Source organism: Cebus imitator, unplaced genomic scaffold (assembly GCF_001604975.1).
Source record: "Cebus imitator isolate Cc_AM_T3 unplaced genomic scaffold, Cebus_imitator-1.0 Scaffold287, whole genome shotgun sequence".
Lineage (NCBI taxonomy): Eukaryota > Metazoa > Chordata > Mammalia > Primates > Cebidae > Cebus > Cebus imitator.
The window spans coordinates 2,034,049-2,057,266 of record NW_016107602.1 but is presented as its reverse complement, the minus strand read 5'-3'; the positions used below and the strand labels follow the sequence as shown (position 1 = coordinate 2,057,266).

General features: G+C 35.8%; 1 protein-coding gene across 5 annotated transcripts in view; it reads left to right on the top strand.

Moving 5' to 3' along the window:
- LOC119467420 (putative EGF-like and EMI domain-containing protein 1) overlaps nucleotides 1-22,255 on the top strand; it is a 558,651-nt gene extending 536,396 nt beyond the window's left edge. For 2 of the 5 annotated variants that reach the window (XR_005195958.1, XR_005195957.1), the window contains 3 exons: nucleotides 1,205-1,323; nucleotides 12,612-12,746; nucleotides 16,587-16,764. Coding sequence is in view for 2 of the 5 variants with exons in the window: in XM_037729036.1 (XP_037584964.1) it covers nucleotides 3,779-3,926; nucleotides 12,612-12,746; nucleotides 16,587-16,720 (417 nt within the window). In the remaining 3 variants the exon portion in view is untranslated. Of the gene's footprint in view, nucleotides 1-1,204; nucleotides 1,324-3,744; nucleotides 3,927-12,611; nucleotides 12,747-16,586; nucleotides 16,765-21,676 lie in introns of those variants that run through there. The other 3 variants (XM_037729037.1, XM_037729036.1, XR_005195959.1) reach the window with 3 other exon arrangements.
- Nucleotides 22,256-23,218: the final 963 nt, after the last annotated feature.

The window sequence follows — 23,218 nt, the reverse complement described above, 5'->3', positions numbered from 1 at the left end:
AGAGTCCCTTTCATATCTGCTGTTAATATAGCTAATGCAAGTTTTAAAATGAGTCATTTACAGTTTCCTAACTTACTTGCTAAAATTAGTTCATTTGCCTTTCAGGTGATATTTTTGCTTGTGTATTTTCTTTTTAATATAGAACAGTTTGAATTTAGTGAGTAGAGTTTGTTGACTTTGTTTATACAATTAAGAAAAGCTCATATAGTCATTACTGTAGTTTACTTTAAAAGTTTACCTTGTGTTTAATCTTAACATTTTCATTTTGTGATTATTATTATCATTATTTTGAACTGTATTTTTCTTAAAATCAAAGCAAAGTTTAGAAGATTGATATCTATTCCAATAATAATCAAATTATATAAGACCGTAGTGCCTAAGATAAATTAGTTTTTCTTTGCTTAAAGAAACAAATCTCAGAATTCTGTCAAAGATGACAGATAGCCCAGCTCCCCCAGCCTTGCAATGAAGATAACAGCAATGAACACACAACTATGATATCTATATATACTAAACACAGTAGAGTATATTGCCACTTACCACATTACATCCAATTAACAGAGCCAAAAACATTTTTAAAATTTCATGTACCATCTGCTCTTAAGCAGAATGAGCCAAGAGATGATTGTATAATATGAACATACATACTTGTATACAGCCATGCAAGTGGAAAAGGCATCAACAAGCTGAGGTAAAGCTTAGAAGCTCATATATGAACTTTTAGTATTGTGAAGATATTGATCACAGTCTGGACCCAGATTTGGTCATAAACCAGTAACTCACATGCAATCAAAGCCTAAAATTCTTTCATCTCTAAAATTCTCTACAAACCTTGTGCTGACTTATGCACAGAATAAGTTTTCTATCATATATGTTGAATAATTCAGGAGTGAATGAACATTCTACAAAGGGCACACAGCCTGAGACTATTGAATTTATTCTAAGTTCTTCATCTAAACCTCACAAAATCTCAGAAATACCTTGTCTGTGTAGATGATGTTCAGTAAACTTGAAAATGAGTGAAAGAGAAATCACTGGCAGAGTGTACTTGAGAAAAAATTGGGGGCTATGCTTGCTTTCTATGTGGCAGTACATTGTTACTGATTAATAAAGGCCACAAGAGAGACTCAAATATGCCCATTATTTTCGAAGGTCTATCTTCTCTCTCAATGCCTAAAAGCAGAAATTGTTTAAATTTTCTCAGATGCGGATGAGTGTCTGGATGTCAGTATAGTCATGACCAACTACATTAATTCTGTGGGAACATACGAATGTAGTGTGAAGAAGCCTACAGAATTGGAAATGACAGAAAAACTTCCACCTGTGAGTCACTGAAGGATTTTATTGTATTAATGTCTTTTCTAAACTACATCCATCCTCATCTTGTTCTTCAGGAGCAATGGAGGCCACATATTTCTTAACCTGCCTTCCCCTTTCTCTCATCACAGACCAAGATCTTTCCTTATTTTCTTTTGTTCTCTCTGCTACAGTTTTAACTTTGTGCGGGCAGCTTCTCACCTTCATTTACAATAGGCTTTTGAAATGGCCATCTCAAAGCATTTTACCTTTCTGTCACCCCCTGCCTTGGCTGTCTAGTTCAAAATCTCTCATTTCTCTATCAACCTTTGCACAGTTTTTCCTTCTTTTAACCAAGTTGAAACCTCGCATTTTCCTCTATGGCCTTAGCTTTAGATGATGATGAGCTAGAGGAAGAAGTGGAATTAGAAGTTGTGAGGTTTCCAGGTCTTCTATTCAAGAGTCCACCTCAACAGCTTCATTATGTTATTACCTTTCTGCCTCCCACCTACAAAGATGAAGAAGATGAGGAGGAAGAAAAAGATATTTGTAGAGAACTGAACTGCTTTGCACAAATTTGGTGTGTAAAAGCATTTACTTTATTATATTCACGTTTATTTTTAGATAATTTACTACGTTTTTGTAGAAAATTTTACTATCAATATTTAATACCATCATATGTTTTAACATAAAGTTTGCAAGAAAAGTAGGGCCAAAGTCACTTCTTCAGAGTTTCCTATCAAATCCATCATCTTTTGTCTTATTTTTTCCTTTTGTACAATAAAGGAGTGCTGGGTAGGTACTGGTAGAAGTGGGAGTGCAGGGTGGAGGGGTGCTCTTGAAGTTAATACAGGAAAATGGAGCTGAAAAATATCTTTAAATTAGCATAATGGGAGAAAGACCGAAATCGTTTAATTCTTCTATTAAAATTCCACTAGAAATCACTTTATATAGTTAAAATTTACCTTAAATAGCCCTAAAATATAATTCCTTTCTAGGTTTTTATAATGCAGAGAACTACTTGTTTAATATGCTTAAGTGGACCAAAATTCTTTGAAATGTGAGCAGTTTTTCTTATATATCTAAACAACAGAACTCAAGCATCGAATCAATTCTGATCAAAGTCAATCTCTATCAAAAGTAATGGTTTGCAGCCAGTCCACTGCTTCTTTTTCTTTTCTTTGTAAAACAGAGCTGTTCTTTTTGTCCTCCCCCTATTTGTTGTATTTTAATAATATCAAAGCTTGATGCTTGCTTTAGAATGTGTTCAGAAAAATAGGAAAAATATTTTTATGCAGTGGTCAAATCATAATATCAATAAATGTTTCTGTAGAAAAACAGAAATACTTTAATGTTTCTTAATTAAACTTCTGATGCTTTGGCTAACCAAAGGCAGAAGAGAAATAGTTTGGGGCAACAAGGACAGTCATAATTTAAGTGGCCAAGATCTGCAAAGAAGAGAAGACCAGACCAGTAGGATGGTCTCAAGTGCTTCTCTCCTCAAGCCGTTTGCCAATTAATGGATAGCTGTTAAGAGCCTCAAGAATGAAGCACATTTATCAGCAGTTTCATGATCATGGGAAGCAGAAGCTGGAGCTCACACCTGCCAAAGTAGAGAGGCCTTGGTAAAAATGCCAAGTTTTCAATTAGGGCATCATAAAGGCCCTACCCTAGAAACAGGGACAAAAGTTAAAATGGAATGAGCCTCAAACAACTGAATACAAGTCTCTCCACCTTTATTTGATATGGTAATTTCCCCCAGAATGGATAAATAAATACATGGTGGTACATTAACACAATGGAATACCATATAACCATAAAAAATAAACTTACATACACAATGTGGATGAATCTCACATACATTATATTGCATGAAAGAAGTTTGACAGCAGAGTACATACATTACAATTCTACCTATAAAAAGTTTTAAAAAAAGAGAAAACAATCTGTAGTGATAGAGATCACAGTGCTTAATATATGAAATTAATGACTGAAAATTATCAAGTCACCTTTGAGATTTTGAATTGCTAGTAATATTCTGTGTCTGGATCTGGGTGACATTTACATGAGTTGTTTACAATGTGAAAAGAAGTTTAAAGTATATAATTTAGATTTGCGTACTTCTCTGTGTGTGTATTAAATTTGAATAAAAAGATTTACTCAGAAAACAAAACTTTGCTTTAAAAATCCTGAAAGAAAAAGCATCAAAATTTCAGTAACATTGATTATTATTTTTTTATTCTCAAATCAACAATTTTTTAAAAAAGAAATTCCTAAAGATTCTAAATATTCTTAGGGATAATATTCCAATGTAATAATTGGAAAAAGTAAAATAAGCTTTATTTTAAAAGCCATAGCTTGCTGTTGTCCTGTTTAAAGTTTCCTTAAGAACTATGCTCAAGGATCATAGTTTTTTGTGGTTTTTTTTTAAGGAAAATTAAGGGTTTTATTTTGATTTTTAGTTACATAGTTACGGGCTAAGATGGCATCACATGACAGTCTGTTTAGATCACATCTTCAGACACAATTGCACATTGAGCTGCAGGGACCACATGAATGGAGGAAAGTGCCAGGAAAGAAAGAGAGATTGCTCCTGCCCAGCAGGTTGGGGTGGCATTCTTGTAATGAAAGTGATACCCTGAGAATTGGGTAAGCACCCTAAACTACCCCTTTACATATGTTCTCCCCAAAGTGTTTTAATAAAGTAAGCAATTGCTACCTACAAGATGCCAATTTATTTGTTGGGCATAAATAATGCTTATGAAGCGCTGAGGTTTTAAACTGAATATGTGATTAAAAAAGGAGATTTTGTGTTCCCCAGGAAACTTGACGTGCTGTCTTCTGTTTATCCATGGAACGTAAAAGTTAATAAAGGATTCTAATATTCTAGGCCTATAAAAATCCCTCCATTTAAATAAATCATTAGGACCTGACAAGCTATTCCCAATGAAGAAAAAAGGAAAGGATTTGTACTACAAAGTGCAATTTAAATGAACTTGTTTGACTGTTTGCTGCTTGGTTTTGTATAGTTTTTTGTTCTTTTTCTTTTTAAAAATGTGTTAACACAGCCAATGACACTGGTTTAACTTTTTTATACACAGCTCTCATGAGTAAGTTCAAAGATTTAAAAATGATACTGCCCCAAATTCCTTTCTTTCATATTTTAAATGAAGGTATGCTTTCAGGAGTTAAAACTTCCAAGTGATAAAATAAAATGTATTAACTATCTTTGTTTCTTCTTTCGCATTTTAAATTCATCTTATGAGCTCTATTTATATAAATGTTTTGTCCTAGTCTTTGTGATTGGCTTGCAAGATGATATGAACAGATGTTCTTTTAAACTCTCTAAATATGGGAAGAACACAATTGTTGTTACTATTGAATGATATAGATGCAAAACTCGAGTGATAACGTAGAAAGTTTAACCAAGCTTACTTGTTAGGGTTTTGAGGATCTTCCTCATGTGTCCCTCTGATCCTGTTTCTCTGCTGCTCAAAAACTTTGTATCTTGCCTTGCACATAAAGTGTACACAGCCTACCCAGTCACTAAATGGCCATCAGACTCCCATATATCCTTTGGCTTTTTGTCCTAGCCACAGCTCTTTGCCCAACCTATTATTTCCGGCAAACTAAACCATTCACTTCTTAATGCACTGCACTTTTCATCTTTGTACCTTTTGCTAAACTGTCACCTTGAAGGCCTATTGCCACCTATTACATGAAGCTTTATTTGATGGCCTCACTCTAACACAGCTATTTATCTTTGGGTGGATTTAAAAATGTCTCTCTCTTTACATTGGATTAGTTTACTATGTTCATTTTCTATCTTCTTTACTAGACTGAGAGTTCACTGGCCAGATCCTATTCATGCTTATTCATTGTGAATTTCTATACATGGGAAGCATCCAGTGCATGAATGCACACATGAATAAAACTTGGTGTTGAAACCCCCAGCTATATTGACCTGCAACTTGACACACTCAAATATATAAAATTGGGATCAAATAAATATTATTGCATGACTACTAATAAGTTAATATTTACCTTGTATTTTAAGTTTTATTGATAAATATGCATCTCTCAATACTTGATCCCTAACATAATTTAAAAAAAAAAACAAAAAATCTATCTCAAATAAGAATAAAATAAACTAAATAAAAAACTAATAATATGAATATATTTTACACAATAATAAATTTAAAAACTAAAAAATAAAAAAATAAAAATCTATCTTTAACACATAAGAATAAAATATCTCTGATCTAAAATTAATATCAAAATATTGAAAATGAGCTTAATGATAAAATAAAGATGAGATGGCATCTTCTTTGGCTTTAGAAAACCTTGGGGATCTCTTAAATTTTTACATGTTGCAATAAAGGAGAGCCTACCCCTGGAAGGAGACCTTCTATCTTCTTTGCACTTTCCCTCTATCCTTCTCTCATTCCTTTTACAAAAATGGAAACAGAACAATCCATTTGGGGAAAATGCAAAATAATTGCTCATTATTTTTTTAACCAAAAGAGAGAGTGGTAATATTTTCTTTAAAATTTCTATTGGTCAGGGGTGCTGGCTCATGCCTATAATTCCAAGACTCTGAGAGGCTGAAGCAGGAAGATGACTTGAGGCCAGGAGTTTGAGACCAACCTGGGCAACAGAGCAAGACCTAGCCTCTACAAAAAAATAAAATAAAAATAATAAAAACAAATTCCTTTAAACTACAGTAAGTGGAAGAGACCAGTTATTCATTGGCTATATTTTTAAGATTGCCAGCTTTTCAAATGCAGCAAAAGAAGTGAAAAAGAACTTTCAATGGAGATCTAGGAAGTAAGATTTCCCATTGAGTAGATCTTCTAGCCCAATATACTTATTAATCTATAATGAAAATATTTACTTTGATTTCTTAACAATTTCTTCAATCATTATATTGCAGTAATTTTGAAATGACAATAGGTTATTTAATTGTAATAGCACCTTTTTAGAACCCCATTTCTTCGAAAAGATTTCATGTTAAAATCATTTATTATTGTGAGACTCTACCCAGTGGAAAGGAAAGATAGGAATAGTTTTTGTATGACAAATGAGTAGACTAAAACATGGGAGGAAAGATTTATGACCTTTTTTTACATCATCCAGCTATGGTTTAGGACATATTTGTTTTCTTCCCCAGGATCTTTGGACTATTCGGTCTAATGAAGTATTTGGCAAATCTATATACTATATGATAATCACAGTTTAGTTCATAAGGGAGTGTCAAATTATAGTGTTGGCTTGTCTATACTGATGACTTGCTATAATCCAGACACTGTGCAAGCTATTTAAACTTCCTTAGCTTCATTTTACAGGTATGTTTTTTTAAAATTGCCCCTTCTGTAATTGCTATTAAAACTCAAACATTAACATGTAAATTACTAATATAGGCCCCAACAAATGTTTGTTGCCAGTCTCTCATTTTTTTGTTTTATTCTTTCCTTTTTTCCCTTTCATGGTAGCCTATGGCCGGAAAGCAAAGGGTGAATAGGAAGCCAAGTTCCATATTAGCACCTGGAATGGGAGCAGGGGATGAATGGAGAAGATTATATAAATGGAATTTTATAGCATTTAACCTATTATGATAAAATTTCAATTACAATGATTACTGAAATTATCTCAACAGCTGTATTTTCTTACATTAAAATATAAAGTCACAGACATTTTCCCAATTTATTGTTTTTATAGAGCACTAAACACAAAAATGCCAACAAACTAATGAAAACTGTTTTATGCCTGATTTTATCTTATTTTTAACAATTCAAACTATATTGGGACCCCCACGAAAACCTTAGCTATATTTATTCCTGATTAAAAGTATATGACATTTTAAAAGCATTTTTCCTCAGTTTTCAAAATAGAAGATACAGTTTGTTTCTCGTTAGGGCTAGTTAGAATTGTACAGCAAAAATGTCTGTCTGGGTAGCTTTGAAAGTGTGAGGGTTAGAGTTTAAGAATTAAAACAATTTTGCATTTGAAACTTGTTAGCAATTTCTTCAGTCATCATTATTTTAACTACCCCTATCAGTAATCCCCCCAGGAGTGATTATGCTATACAAACTAGGAACATGCCAGAAGTTTTTCCTGGGTCTGTAAGCTACTGAGCTTTTAATTACTTGGTATCTATCTTGATAGAAAGACAAACTATTTTTTCCCTCCATTTGTATCACAAAACATGTGTTCTATTACCTGTTCATCTTCTCTATTTTCTTCACAGCTCTGGTGCCAGTCAGTGAGATGATTCTTTAAGTTCTCGGGGTTTCCAATGGGAAATTAAGTGAAAGTTACATGTATATTTTTCAAGATGATGGCCTTTTTCTGAAGAAGTAAAAGGCTGTGAAAGCTGTGTCTATATATATATATATATATATATATATATATATATATACACACACACACACACATACATATATACATACACACAAGAGTACAATTGTTTTGACTGATGACATGTGTAACAACAAAATGAGTGATACTTAAATCTCCAACTGTGATCTAAGCAGGATGAATCCTCTTACAGAGAATGCCTTTTTCTTCTACAGAGGAAAAAGTTACATTTATGTATGCAGGTTTAGATGTAGGAGTTTAGGAGAATTTATTTTCTCTGCATAACAAAATGAAGAACAACAGATTTCCTTGGGGAAACCAGGGAGAATGACAGATGAAAATTAGAGAAGAAAAGGGGAGGAGATAGAGACAAAAAGAAAAAAAGAAATGATGAATAAAAATGTCACAAAATACCGATGTGCACAGAGTGTGTGTGTGTGTGTGTGTGTGTGTGTGTGTGTGTGTGTAAACCAGTGAAGAGGCCACAATTCCTACATGGGCTAATAAAACACACAAAAAAACCTGCTTGTACAGGCACAAAAGCTGAAGGCAGAGAGTCAATGAGGATGTAAGTCTCTAGGGATTGCCAGATCGTGAGGAGTTTATTAGCTTCTCATAGTTGATGGAATTAGGAAAGCCAAGTTTACTTCACTTTCTGAGGTACAGTAAGGTCCCTGCTGGCATTTTGGTTACTCATCTTTTGTGAGCAATGTTCATTTATTTATTTAAAAGATACATTAAGTAGTTGAAAGGAATGGCACCAGACATTATGATAACAAAAAAGAAAAAATATTCTGATGCTTCCATGTGGAACTTGCGATTTTGTTCAAGGCAACCGTAAATTACAAATACTGGTAGGTATTCCAAATTAAATACTAACACGTGATTGCAGGTGAGACCGACCATGAGGACAATGCAGACTGTATGAGCCTGGGAGAGAGACTTATGGAGAAGGGATATTTAAGCAAAAGCCTGCAAAATGTGGAGATATAAAATAGGGGAAGTGTGGGAGAAGAGCATTCCTGATTGAGGGGCGGTGGGAAGGCATGGGATGCACTGTGAAACCTGCCGAGGCCAGCGGAGGGGAGCACGGGCAGACAGGGAAATGGCAGTGCAACAGGAGGTCAGCAAGGGTAGGGGCTCCAGTCTCACTAAGTTAGGTGTTTTTGACCTGACAGCAATAACCAGTCATTGTAGGATTTTAAGCAGAAGATACAGAATCATCTTTGTGGTTTTAAAAAGATCTCTCTAGTCTCAGTTCAACCAGATTGCAAACATTTCACCTTTCTCAATCTCCTGACTTCATATAACAATAACTCTAGCAAGTTGACATGTGAGTTAATATTTTCTTCGTTTGTCCTCTCACCCTTCAGCATGCCCAAAAGGGTTCTTTGGGAAGAACTGCAAAAGGAAATGTAACTGTGCCAACAATGGCCATTGCCACAGGATGTATGGCTCCCACATGTGTGAGCCAGGGCGCTATGGGAGGTTTTGTCATCTGAGTAACTTGCAGGCACTTAATTTGCTCTGTGTGTAAAGCACAAAAGCACAGAAAAGTACGGAGGCTACTATCAGACAAAAACGAAAGCAAAAAATGTTAGTTATAGTTTTATACACACACATATATATATATATATATATATGTGACAAATATGTTCTAGCCTTTAGCCTTTTTATAGAATCTAGATTTTGATGAATGAAAGAAAAATGTTTCTAATTTTGTTTACATTTGGTTAATGTTTACCTTAATTAATTGGAGTGGATTGTTAATAGTCTGTTTAAATGGACATTTGATACTTACCAAAGTTGAATACCTCAGGCCAGAACAGGTTTCTTTTATTTCTCTGTTCTGTGATGAAGCATTCTCTAAGATTTCTAATTATGCAGTTTGACTATTAATCACATTTTTCAAAGGATGCAAGAAAACACAATCACTAATAAATACTCAAACCCACCAGTAACTTTTCGAATTTCTCCCAGTGACATAACTCTGAATGTTCTCCATCCCACCTTGATGCTATGCGCGAATGTCTGTGAGCTCGCAACAAACTTCACCCTGCTCTTCTACCTATTTCACATCCTCTCCTCTTTTTATTGACAGACTAACACCTCTGAAAATCTTTCCTGATTGAACATCAGTTTTTTAGTCATTTTGGCTGTTACAACAGAATACCATAAGCCAAGTTGTACATAATTTACAAATATTTGTTTCTTACAGTTCTGAGGACTGGGAACCCTAAGGTCAAGACACCAGATTTGGTATCTAAGGAGGGCTTACTTGTTGGTTCTTAGATGGCATCTTTTCACTGTGTTCTCATGCAGGTAGAAGGGGCAAGGCAGTTCTCTGGGGTCTCTTTTAAGGGCACTAATTTTATTCATGAAAGCCCCACCCTTACGATTTAATCACTTAGTCACTGCTAACACCATAGCCCTAGGAGTTAGGATTTTAATATACAAATTTTGGGAGGACAAAAACTTTCTAACCATAGGACTGCTTTATACTTTACCATCTCTTAATAACAGACACCTTAGGGTCTTATGTTTTATTTTTAGTGAATGTCCACAATTCTTGTCTATTTTATAAAAGTTATGTCCAGAGAAAAGATAAATTATAAATATACCAGTAAGACAGCCAGTGAAGGCATAGAACACTGAACCTGGAACATGAGGAAACATTAGGCTTAGACAAGCAAGATAGAAGAGAAGGGGAAAGGTGTGAGAAACTGAGCAATAGAGGTGCAGATGGTATGTTCTGGAATATTATATACCTCCTAGGATATGCCAAGAGAAGAAGACTGACTGAGAAACAAAGATAATATTTGTATTATTGTTGCTGTAGTATAACAAGACACATCCCACTTTTAGTATTAACCTTGGAATATCTTAAAAGGTTGTATCAGATGTTATGGCAAAAAAAAAAAAAAATTGTATCATTATTGATCTGGCCAAAAATTTAAAGGGCTAACTTCTCAGAAATATCAAGCTGAAGTTTTTAGGGTTTAATAATATTGGCATAGCAGATGCTTATTCATTTGCATGCTGTGAGGAGTTGAGGCACAGGAAAAATATCAGCAAATAGCTTTGTTGTTGTTGGTGGTGGTGGTGGTGGTTAGCATTCTGAATATAACTATCTTTAGGGAAAACAGATACATTCTCATTATTTGTGACTGCCTTGTTGCCTGGACTTGAAGATTTATTTATTTATATTACTTTCTTGGTCTTGAGGGACTTGAATTTGCAACTCTATATATTCATTTTTTAGACCTGCCATAACAAAGTACCACAGACTGAATGACTTAAACAACACGAATGTCTTCTCTTGTGGTTCTATAAGCTAGAAGTGCAAGATCAAGGTGTCTACAACCCCCGAAGGTGCTAGGGACAGATCTTTTGCAGGCCTCTTTCCTAGTTTCTGGTAGTTCCTTGACTTGTGGCAATATAACTTTAATTTTCATGTGGTACATGTCTCTGCATACAAATATCGCCTATTTATAAGGACAGCAGTCATACTGAATTAGAGGCCATCCTATTCCAGTATGACCTCATCTTAGCTACTTATGTCTGCATGATTCAGTTTCAAATAAATTTACATTCTGAAGTACTAGAGGGTTAGAACTTCAACATATAAATTTTTGGTGGATACATTTCAATTCATTACAAATCCTGCATGGGCACTGTGTAACCTGTAGAGGTCACTTCTTTCACTTTTCCTTATTTCCAGATATATTCCTATAGTAATTTGTTCTTTATATACAGACGGTCGCATTTAAGCATTTATTTGTGACTGTGTTGTCTTCTGAACCATTATTCTATGTGCTTAACCAGAAAGAATAGGGCATGAAGGTCAATTCACAGTGAGGACTTAGGAACGAGCAAAAAGAGGCCTACTGCCTACATTAAGGCAGGCAGTAGCCTGAGATACCGTGGGACCTGGTGGGTTTAGGAAAGGATTCAAAACTTGAAAGCCATAGAAAAGGAAATAGAGGATCATATAATTTATTATCTACATTGGGAAACCTGAAAAGCATGCTGATAACTTTAGAGGTAACTCTGGACTATCCCTGGCAATTGGGACTAGGATGACTGTATGTGATGACATCATAACCACCACTTTGAATGATCTCTACTAATGTCTCTTTCCATCCACTGGAAAGTCAATTGATCTCGCTAAGCAGCTTTCTACAGCAAAGCCTATGTGGGCACACAATACTATCACGTTAAGCCTGGAGGCCACTTGAAGGATTTTTTACTTGATATGTCACTTTGATATCTGTAATGGGGGAGGGAAAAAAAAAATCAGAGAGATATTTTGAAAAGGGAACTGAATTACTGTTAACACTCATCAAAAAGAAGACTATGGGTATGTTGTCCTGAATGCAAAGTGCAACTTTTTCATATTAAAATTCCTGTGCTGACTTCCATCCCTAACACTCAATGCCAGAGAGAAAATAACGAAAGGAAGGCAAGCACCATTTGCTAAAGATGTGGCCAAGATAACGCTGCTGTCACCATGAAAGCTTTGTGTTACCTTCATGATGTGAAATTATTTCCGATTACCACATAATGGAAGGGAATGAAAACCATGGCCAGCCTTCTCATAAATGCTTGTCCGTCATCTCTATGCTGCAGCAGAACAAATATGGGGCCTGGCAGACCTTAGCATTCTTTGGAGAATATTAACTCTAAGCACCAATGGAGCACATTGAGAAGCAATTTCTCTCCCGGAAGCACCAAAGCCTTTTAAGTAGTTCAGGCTTCACTGTTCACAACCATTTGCCAAAAAACAAATGAATTGCCTGATTTAAAAGACATTTGTTTCCTTATTTTTTTGGCAGTCAGGATGATCCTCTTGTTTTCCCCATAATCAGGCCGCACAGAACTACATGCCTGTGCACTAACAATTTAAAATAAACAAAGCGTAGTTTTCAGGTGACCAGTTTGTCTCAATTTGCTTGCAGACTGTCCCAAGGGTGCCCACGGAGCTGGCTGCTCTTCAGAATGTCAGTGTGTAGAGGAGAATACCCTGGAATGCAGTGCCAAAAATGGTAGTTGCACCTGCAAATCTGGTTACCAAGGCAACAGATGCCAGAAAGGTAAGCTCTGATGATAGATTTTCTTTCTTCTCTAATAATAATCTTCAGCTTTTGTTCAGCATCATATGATTATTAATTAGTTAATCCACCAGTGCCCTCAGAAAATGGGTAAACTCTATTAATCCTCTATTAGCAGGTGAGGAAACTGAGACATAGGGCAATAAAGTTATTTAATGCAGCCTTCTTAGCCTCTGCTGCTTCCTGTCCCCTTGTTAGCTTGAGCAAGGGAAGAAAGATCACATTGCAGAGAATTATATCCAGAAATATTAAAGCTAGACAACTACTTCTTTGAGCTGAACTAATCAACCCAAGGCACTGCTAACTTCCAGAATTAAAGATCATTTTCTTTAAGGATTGGTCATTCAAACAAATGTAATTCAAAGATATTAATATTTAACCATAGAAAAGCTTTGAAAATTTTAAATATGGTTATATGTGTTTTTGTTTTTCAAATTTGTAGGTATTACTTTTTAAAATAAATCTTAAACATACAAGTTTATGTATAGTGTGATTATAATTACAAGTAACACATATAGGGGTGTGTGTGTGTGTGTGTATGTGTGTGTGTGTGTGTAAATCCATATACAGTTTGGAAAAAGGTATTTCAAGATGCCAGTATTGTCTCTGACTTGTGCACTCATGAAATGCTCTTTCCTAGGTACCTATATAACTCTTTCATATTTCAAAAAGTCTCATGTTATTTTTTTACTGAATATTTTCAGTATTACCGTACTAAAAACTGTAACTTTGGCTGGTCTTGGTGGCTCATGCCTGTAATCCCAGTGCTTTGGGAGACCAAAGAGGGTGGATCACAAGGTCTGGAGTTTGAGACCAGCCTGGCCAACATAGTGAAACCCCGTTTCTACTAAAGATACAAAAAATTAGCTGGGCATGGTGGCAGATGCCTGTAATTCCAGCTACTCGGGAGGCTGAGGCAGGGGAATCTCTTCAACCTGGGAGGCAGAGGTTGCAGTGAACCGAGATCACGCCATTGCACTCCAGCCTGGGTGAAAGGGCAAGACTCTGTCTTAAAAACAAACAAACAACAACAACAAACATGTAATTTGTGAGTTTCCCAGCTTTTTTCTTTTCCTATAGTGCTAATCATTTTCTAATATAGCACATACTTTAATTATGATTATGTCAAGTATTTCTTGCCTGTCTTTTCCTGTTATAATCAGAACCCCATGAGTGAAGGGTATCTAAAAATTTTGTTCAGCCAAGTATCCCCAAACTCCTAAAACAGCATGACATACAGATGTTGCTGAATACATATTTTCTTAAATCAATAGATAAATGTGCATTTTTTATTCTTTATATATTTTTCTTGTATTATCATGTATTTTGCATTAAGCACTTACTACTATATTTCAGAGGAAAATATCACAGCATTTTTTTCTCTTAAAGGAATACTGAGCAAACAATAAGTAATATTATCACAACTAATTAAGATGTGATACTTTTTGCCTTAACATTGATCCAAAGGGCAACCTTGTTTAAAATCAGAAGGAAATCATAGGTTAGAAAAGAAACCATCATCTCATTGGGTCCACTTTTAGAGGCAGGCGCCAGGATTGGAAATGGCCTTTGATTGGAGCTGAATGGAAAGAGGAGTGTCTCTGATCCAGGCTGTCTAGTGGTTTAGTACTGGAGAGGATGAGCAGTGATGCCCATCTAGATTTCACAGACAGAGGCTACTTAGGTAGCTGGATTATGACTTTCTAGGCAATGGAGAAAGGAAGCTGGGGAAACAGCAGCCTAACATTACACTAACAAGTTATTGTGGTATGGGAGTGGGTCTCATGCCAATTTCTAAACATCTTCCTGCTTCAACTGATTTTTAAGCCCAGAGCCAGCCCCTTATTCATTTTCCCCCTGGAAAAGTCATGTCCTGGAAGTCAATGTAGGAGGAGACAATGCCATATACACAAACCTGGGTAAACGTAATTTATTCTGGTAACATTTTCTTAAAGCAGCTGCTGAATATACTTTATTGGAAAATGCTTCTGAGGTTCCCACTGTGAAGGAAAATGAGTTGAAAGTATATGTAAATCAGCAAAATAAAGAGGTCACCACAATCTCTGGAAAACATATTATTTTTCAATCAGATAACTTTGTCCAATTCTGATATTTTTGTCTAGCCACAAAATGAAATTATGAATCAGACTGGAGCAGGTGAATGGGCTTGCTGTGATTGGCAGTTGAAATCAAGGCAAAAAGAGCTCTCCAGGAGTTGTGCATAATGAAAATCAGGCCTGTTGTTTTTCTTTCTCCTTTTTAAAAGAGTGAAGTAGCCCAAGTGCTCCTAGAGACAGACATATCTTTAAAAATCTTAACACCGAACCTGTGTCTAGATTGCAGTTGAATAGTTAATTAAAGACCGGAAATCATTTCAATGGCACTAATGAACAGTGTTCTCTGCAATCAGCACCAGGCCTTATTTAGCTTACCAGCAATGACTTCTAAGAACAGAAGAGCTGGTTTCTACAACTAACCTGTGAAATAGCAAAACAGCAACAAAAACAAAACAAAATTAAAGCAGCCAGTGTCTTTGCCTTTTGATTAGTTTGTAGCCTGGAGTATTTTGCAAGCAGACCTCAGAATGCAGAGGACTCTGTGGTCCAGCAGGTCCTTTGACACTATACAAGCCTTGGATCATGATAAGAAAGACAGATGGTTTTAGAAGAGTTCCACATCAGATGAACTTTGAATTTTGAACTCTGGTGAATCTCTAAGGGCAGATTAATTGGCCAGAAAGGTGCTGAGAACCTAGTATTGTAGAGTAAATTTGAATGTAGTGGCTGAGAGCACCAGTTTCAGAGGCCAGAAGATCTGGGTTCAAGTTTTGTGATATAGAGTAAGTCTCTTAACTTCTAGGAGCCTCTGTTTCTCATATAAAATGGAAGTAAATTTGCTTATGCCATAGGGTTCTCTTTTGGAAATATGAGCTAATTTACATAAAGTGCTTAACAGAATTATTAATCAACAGATCGAAAATATTATAATTCTGTTATTCAGAGACACTGTCAGGACAAGAAGATACTTCACAGCCCAACTTGCTTTGATGTAACTTTCAATAAGTGTTATATTTTTAAGAAGGTTCCATCCTTTTCCTTGGATTAAAAAATGCTTTCCACCAGGTTTCTAATTGCAGTGGTTTCTGTGGTAGAACACACGCTGAAACCTCTCACCGAGCCCCCAGTGGTCCCTGTACCATCACTTGTCCTTTGCTAGTTCAAAGAACAGTCAACAAAGCAGATCACTATTTCTCTTCTCCCACCTTATGCATTGTATACTTTCATAAAGTCCCTAATTCACAACACTCTGGTGTGATTATTTTAGCTCACAAAAGAAGCAAAGTCTGGGAGAACAGGATTTAGGCAACCATTTGGGGGCAACTTCCTGAGTGCCATGCCTCCTGAGCTTCCTTTACAAATTACATCTCATTTTCAGGTTTTGTTCTGTGCAACTGCCACTAAAGATCTATATCAAAATTGCTTCCATTGTTACTCTCTGAAAAACCACATTTTCAGCAAAAAGCCAACTTCTGTATCTGTGTTTTCAAAGTGACAAGATATAGCATCATGTTGATTTCTTTGGGGAATATTTTTGGAAGTGTTATGAATCCTTGGAGGCTACTAGGATGTTTCTTCTTTGCAGCTCAGTCATACACACACATACACACACACACACACATACATACACACACACACACACACACACACACACACACACTTTTCCAACTTGGTTAGGCAACAGTAGAAATCTCAGACCATTTTGAGACTTCTTACAAGTCTAAGTTTCTTTCTTTCTCTCTCTTTTTATTTTATGTCTGCCCAGATGGCCTCTGGGGACAAGAGTACTGGTTCTCCTATGTGCCCTGTGAAAATGGAGGTCAGCGCAACAGAAAAACTGGAAGTTGTGACTGCACTCCTGGTTACACAGGAAAATCCGGTACCATATGTAAGTCATAAACCTAGACTAAATAACCAACAAAGTTGATAAAGTTGTTAGCTTTGTAAATACTTTTTTTTCCTGCTGTAGAAGACATTGCTATGTTAGGATACATGTTCCCACTATTTAGTGTTGTGTAACAAACTACTCCAATACTTTGTGGCTTAAAACAATGATTTACCATTTCTCTTAATTCTACATACTGCTGATATACCCTGGGGTCCCTCATGTGACTGCTTCGGCTGGTAGATATTTGAGAACAGACTGAGTGTGGCTGGGCTGCTCAACCAGGGAACTTGGCCTTTCCTCTATAAAACATTTCCACAAGGCTAGCTTGGACTTCCCAGCAGTATGACAGTTTTAAGACAATAAAGAAGGAGCATTCCGAAAGTACGTGAGCAAAAGCTTTGTGAGGTAGAAAAGCCTTGCCTCAGAAGCCACACACTGTCACTTTCACCACATTCTATTGGTTAAAGCAAATCATGAGGCAAGCCAAGCTCAGGGGAAGGAGAAATAGATTCTACCTGCTGAAGAGAAAAGTAACAGAAGCTTATTGCAAAACACCTGCAAGTTGGGAGATACGGCTGCAGCCGTTTTGGGAAGCACTCAACCGTAGTATGCTATTCAGATTTATTCTGAAAGGCACTTTAAGAACCAAGTAGATTACTGTAGCCTTGTAGTATAGTTTGAAGTCTGGCAGTGTGATGCCTCCAGCTTTGCTCTTTTTACTTAGGATTGTCTTGGCTATGCGGGATCTTTTGTGATTCCATATGAAGTTTAAAGTGATTTTTTCCAGTTCTGTGAAGAAAGTCATTGGTAGCTTGATGGGAATAGCGTTGAATCTATAGATGACTTTGGGCAGTATGGCCATTTTCATGATATTGGTTCTTCCTAACCATGAGCATTGAATGTTTTTCCATCTGTTTGTGTCCTCTCTTATTTCGTTGAGCAGTGGTTTGTAGTTCTCCTTGAAGAGGTCCTTTACATCCTTTGTTAGCTGTATTCCTAGGTATTTATTTTATTCTCTTTGTAGCAATTGTGAATGGCAGTTCATTTTTGATTTGTCTGCCTTTAAGTCTGTTATTGGTGTATAGGAATGCTTGTGATTTTATGCACATTGATTTTGTATCCTAAGACTTTGCTGAAGTTGCTTATCAGTTTGAGAAGATTTTGGGCTGAAGTACGTATTGAACAACGAGAACACGTGGACTCAGGGAGAAGAGCATCACACACTGGGGACAGTTGTGGGGGTGGGGAGGGAGAACATGGGGAGAGATGCCAGATACAGTATGCACCTAAAGTAAAATAAATAAATTTTTAAAAAAAGAACCCACTAGACTAGAATTATCATTCTTGTCAGATGGGAGCAGATTAGGGACTGATACATGGAACTAGTTTCAAGGAGCCAGTAGAACAGCTATCCTGCGATACCCTTTTCTGGTTGTGATCCTTTATAAGCTGTGGTAACCTTGCCTCTTCACCTTCTCTACTCCATTGACAGTGAAACACAGTGATTTAAGAACGTGAGGAAAGCTATGGGCTGGATAGTAATGCTGCTGTGTTTTTACATTACTATTTCAAATTTGTCTAATAGAGATTAGCAAACCTTTGTGATTATCGTTTTATGAAGTGAAAACGGTGATTTGAATTAACTTTCAGTGCTTAGGTCTTTCCATTAACCAACAAATATATAAAACCAGAAGTATCATATATAAAATGTAAACAGATAGTAGTTAGCAGTGAGCTAATCCTATTATCACTTTGGGGAATGCTGCTGCCCCTAAGGAGAACCCACAAGCTAAAGTTATAGGACTAGATCTTTGATGACTTTCTGTATATAGCAAGATAGTTTATTTTAGAACTGTCATTCTGGCACTTTTGACAAGCATTTCAAACAGTAGAATAGTTTACTGGAGAAGCAGTTGGCTGTCCCTAACCTACTTGTTTGCTTAAAAAATTGCTTGAACCTGAGAGGTGGAGGTTGCAGTAAACCAAGATTGCGCTACTGTACTCCAGCCTGGGCAACAGAGCGAAAAAAAAAAAAAAAAAAAAAAAAAAAAACCCCGCTTAAAGGTAAGAATTTACATATTCAAAAGGTAGTTACTTGCTATTTCCACAGTGAAGTGACATTTTCTCTTGTCTAACTCAATTTAAATGGAATAATTATTAAGCAGATAGTGATGAAGTTTATACTGTTCCAAATTGTCAAGTGATGTAAATAGACCATTTAAAAACCAGTGAAGAAAAAGACAAACTCCTCATTCTTTAAAATATTAATTTTAATAGTTATGTTACACTTCTTTCCTTCTATGATTTCGAATCCCAGAAGAACATTTTATGATAGCCCTGAGAGATTTTTTAGTGATGAGTAATACTATTTGCATTTTATTAGCAACTTGATAATGATACATGTATTGAATTCAATACACAAAAATATTCCCTGGCTTCTAGTCCAGTCCAATTTTAGTATTACATGCTATTATCTGATTTTACACACAGAGACACAAACACAAATTATATAATCACCATAATAAGATATTTAGGAAAATGAATGAAACCAAATGATAGAATTCATTAAAAATGCTTCATGCATACTTCACAAAGAATGTGTGTGGCATTTTAAAAGTGGCTTGTATTTGAAGGAAAGCATACAACATTTCTCTAAATAGCCTGTTATGGTGCTCACAGAATTTTAAAACCTAGTTACTCTGCATAATGAACTGTAAAAGTACTTATAGGGGTATGTAAGTAATACATTTTAGAGGCAGGAGACACCAAAAAGCTGTTGTTAAATATACTGGCTTTTTTATAAATCCTGTTGTTTGGAAGTTATAAATACAAATACTTGGGGAAAATATTTTTAAATATTTTATTTTACTGTATTAAAAAATCCTCTGGATTGTGGTAGATTGGTTTTTTGTTGCTGTTTTGTTTTTGTTTTTGTTTTTACTTCCTAAACAGCATGTGTATAGTGTGGCATGGCTGTGGGGGCGGATCCACAGACACTCACACCCTTGATAAGAATGTATCATCTCTGTGAACGGCAGTTAAGTCTTATATGTCAGACCTTTTAGCAAATAATCAGAAAAGGGCTCCCAGCCTTTTCTTTATCCCAGCATTATTTATAACAACAAAAGCATAAAGTAGAAACAACCTAAATACCCACTAGAAGGAGAATGATTGAGCAAATTATATAATATCACTGGACTCTTCTGAGGCCATTAAGGTTCATGTTTTAGAAGAATATGTGTGTCAGAAAAATTGACATTGAATTGACATTAAAAACTGTGTATAGAAAATGATTCAAATTTGTAAGAACATGTACCTATGTATGTATATAGGAAATTGCAGAAGAAAGGACCGCAGTTTTTAAACAGTGGCCATCTCTAGATGGTGGGACTATGGTTGAATATTTTTCTCCTTTATACATTGTTGTCTTTTTCATATTTACTAGTTTACCACTTTTTCCTTAGCAATTAGAGAAGGAAATAGCATCATCTTTAGACCAATTGTTGACCAAATATCCAAGAAAAATAGTTACCTATTCTTGAAGTACTCTCTGTTGGCCTAAGCTGTTCCCATAATAATGAAGCTATTTTTTCCTTCAGTCTCATTGAACTTATTGCTATTTTAATTTGACAGTTTTCTCCTTTTTCTTCTATTGTGGATATTAACCATAGCTCATCAGCACTACCAAAACTCTTAAAAAAAGAACACCTAAAAGAGCATAGTAACATTTCCTCTGAACATTTATTTCCCTTTCTTCAGAAACCTCATTTTCTATTCCTTAGTCATTTAGTTATTACTTCTCTGAATCTTGCCCTATTTTTCAGGAGCACTTACATTACTAAAGGAGAAAAAAATTAGAAGGAATAAAGAAAAGACAGGGGAAGAGAGGTACTAATTCCAAATACATCCATGTGTCAAATATCATTTGATCAAACTTCATAAAAACCATAATGAAAACAGGTGTAAGCCTTCTGCAGTGCTAAGCTGACAAATGTTTATCAGGATCTATGAAAGATAAATGCACTGAGTTTTAGTGTTTGCTGATTGCCAGGGTATAATACTCCTACCACGGTGATTTCAAGCAATCAATGTGATTTCAAATGGCTCACAAAATTCCTGAAAATGTAACAGTTGGCTTTCCCAAGCAGGTAGTTATGGCTCCAGCATACCATGGGATGGCAAATATTATTGTATTCTGAACATGCCAAACAATTTCTTAACTTTTAGTTTCTCTTATATTAAGAAATCATTACTTTTCTGTTAGCAATCTTATTTTGCTGTTTCTAAATGGATAACCTGTTTGACGTTTTTGGTTGAACTAACCAACAAATAGTTCCAACCAACAAAAATTTGGTATTTAGATAGTCTTTTATTTTTAAGACAAAAATCAATTATTTGGCTAAATGGATTCATGATTCAAAAAACAGACAAAAGAAGGTACGAGTTTCTTTACGTGTAAACACAGTCTCCTTAGCCTTCTACTCTAGAATTCATATAGCTGGGATATTGACTCAATGTAGGGAACCGTTTAATAACCTCTAAGCTGGTTTTCAAACTTCCTCTACCTCACACCCAGCATGAATGAGGTGTCTTTAATGACACACTTTTGTTAAAAAGAGAGAGAGAGAGACAGAGAGAAGAGGAGGAATAGGAAGAGGAAGAGGAAGAAGAGGAAGAAGGAGAAGGAGAAGAAGAAGGAGAAGAGGAGGAGGAGGGGAAGAGGAGGAGGGGGAGGAAGAAGAAAAGATAGTTATCAGTTATCTAAGGTAGAAGTAAAGCAAGGTAAAACAGCAAACAAATTTTAAAAATTAGAAAAGCAATTAAAGTCTTAAATATTACCAGGCACAAATTGCTAAGGTACAACAAGGCACTTATTCTCTGAAACAATTGTAAATCTAAATCTGATTTTTAAAGTTGCTATAAAATAAATTGTATTTAAATAATACATCTCCTATCCTTTCCCACAGAGAGATGCATTTCCCTTACCAATCTGGCTCTCAGCAGGCGGTCCAGCCTGATGAAGTACTAGCAAAATGTCAGCTCCCACAGAGAAATGCAACAGAGGCGACAGTGCAGCAGTGACAGGCCTTTCAAAAAGCTATTGTGCAAATTCAGTTTTAAAATAGGGATGTGGTTGAGGACTGATGGGTATTTCATTATCAATGCGTTCATCTCCCCATCATCCAAGAGAATGGAAGGGAGTCATGGCACAGCTGATATAAAGCCATTAAGTTGAGCAGTGGTGGATTTGGTCTTTAGAAGATTTGTTTTCCTATCTGTATTTTCAAAAATTAGTATTCAAATTAGCTGTCATTTTTAGCACATATCTGCTAAAGGTGATGGTGGTGGGGGGCAAGAGTTGTTCTTTTTTTCTACTTGATCACTTTCCAGTGTCTCAAGTAGATCATTAAAAACAAAGTTAATCTTGTCATTACTTTATAAACTTCATTGAACTATGGATACTGTTTATAATGAAGTCTATAGCACTAAACACCTGTCTCTAGTTGGATTTTGACCGTGCTCACATACACCTCACATACTTTAGTCATTCCTTCAAGCATCATGTACATTGAAAACATGGTGTCATTGTTCATTGCTCTTTCCTGTAATACATGTTTTCTTCCACTATTTTTATTACCTCTTAAAATTCCTCAAGCATTTTTATTTTCCAGTATATGTAAACAAACAAAATACTAGAGCCTTTCCTTCCATAGCAGCATCAAACATATTGTATTATAATTAGTTGCCTGCTGTTAAGACTATTTATCATTAATTTTTGTACCACCCCCCACACTTTTCAGTATAGAAAGGGTACGCAACAAAGATTTGCTAGATTAAAGAACATTCTTGACAACTTAAAATTCCATTGAAATAATTCACAGAGTTAAAAAAAAAAAAAGACTTGTAAAACACAGTGTTCATGATACTGAAAAATACCCAGTGGCCAATATTTGTTAAACTGGATTGAATTACTCAGTCTTGAAAGATAGCAAGAGGAAATCAAGAAAGCTGCAGCACCACAGCTTCACTGGTCTCTACTCCATTTCTGAAAACACTTTTCATAAGAAGCTTTTTCAATGGATTAGAAGACTAACATCAGACAATGATGATTCCTTAGCTTCATCGCAAGAGTCCAGATTTATTTCCTTCTATACTCATGTTCAATGTATGCAATCATTTCTTTTAAATGCAACAGAGTTACCTTAGAAAAGTGAATAAATGTCGTCTGGGCACAGTGGCTCATATCTGTAATCCCAGCCTTTTGGGAGGCTGAGGTGTTTAGATTACTTGAGGTCAGGAGTTCAAAACCAGCCTGGCCAACATGGTGAATCCCCATCTCTACTACAAATACAAAAATTAGCCAGGTGTAGTGGCACATGCCTATAATCCTAGCTACTTGGAAGGCTGAGGCAGGAGAATCACTTGAACCCAGGAGGTGGAGATTGCAGTGAGCTGAGATTGCACCATTGCACTCCAGCCTGGGTGGCAGAGTGAGACTCCATATCAAA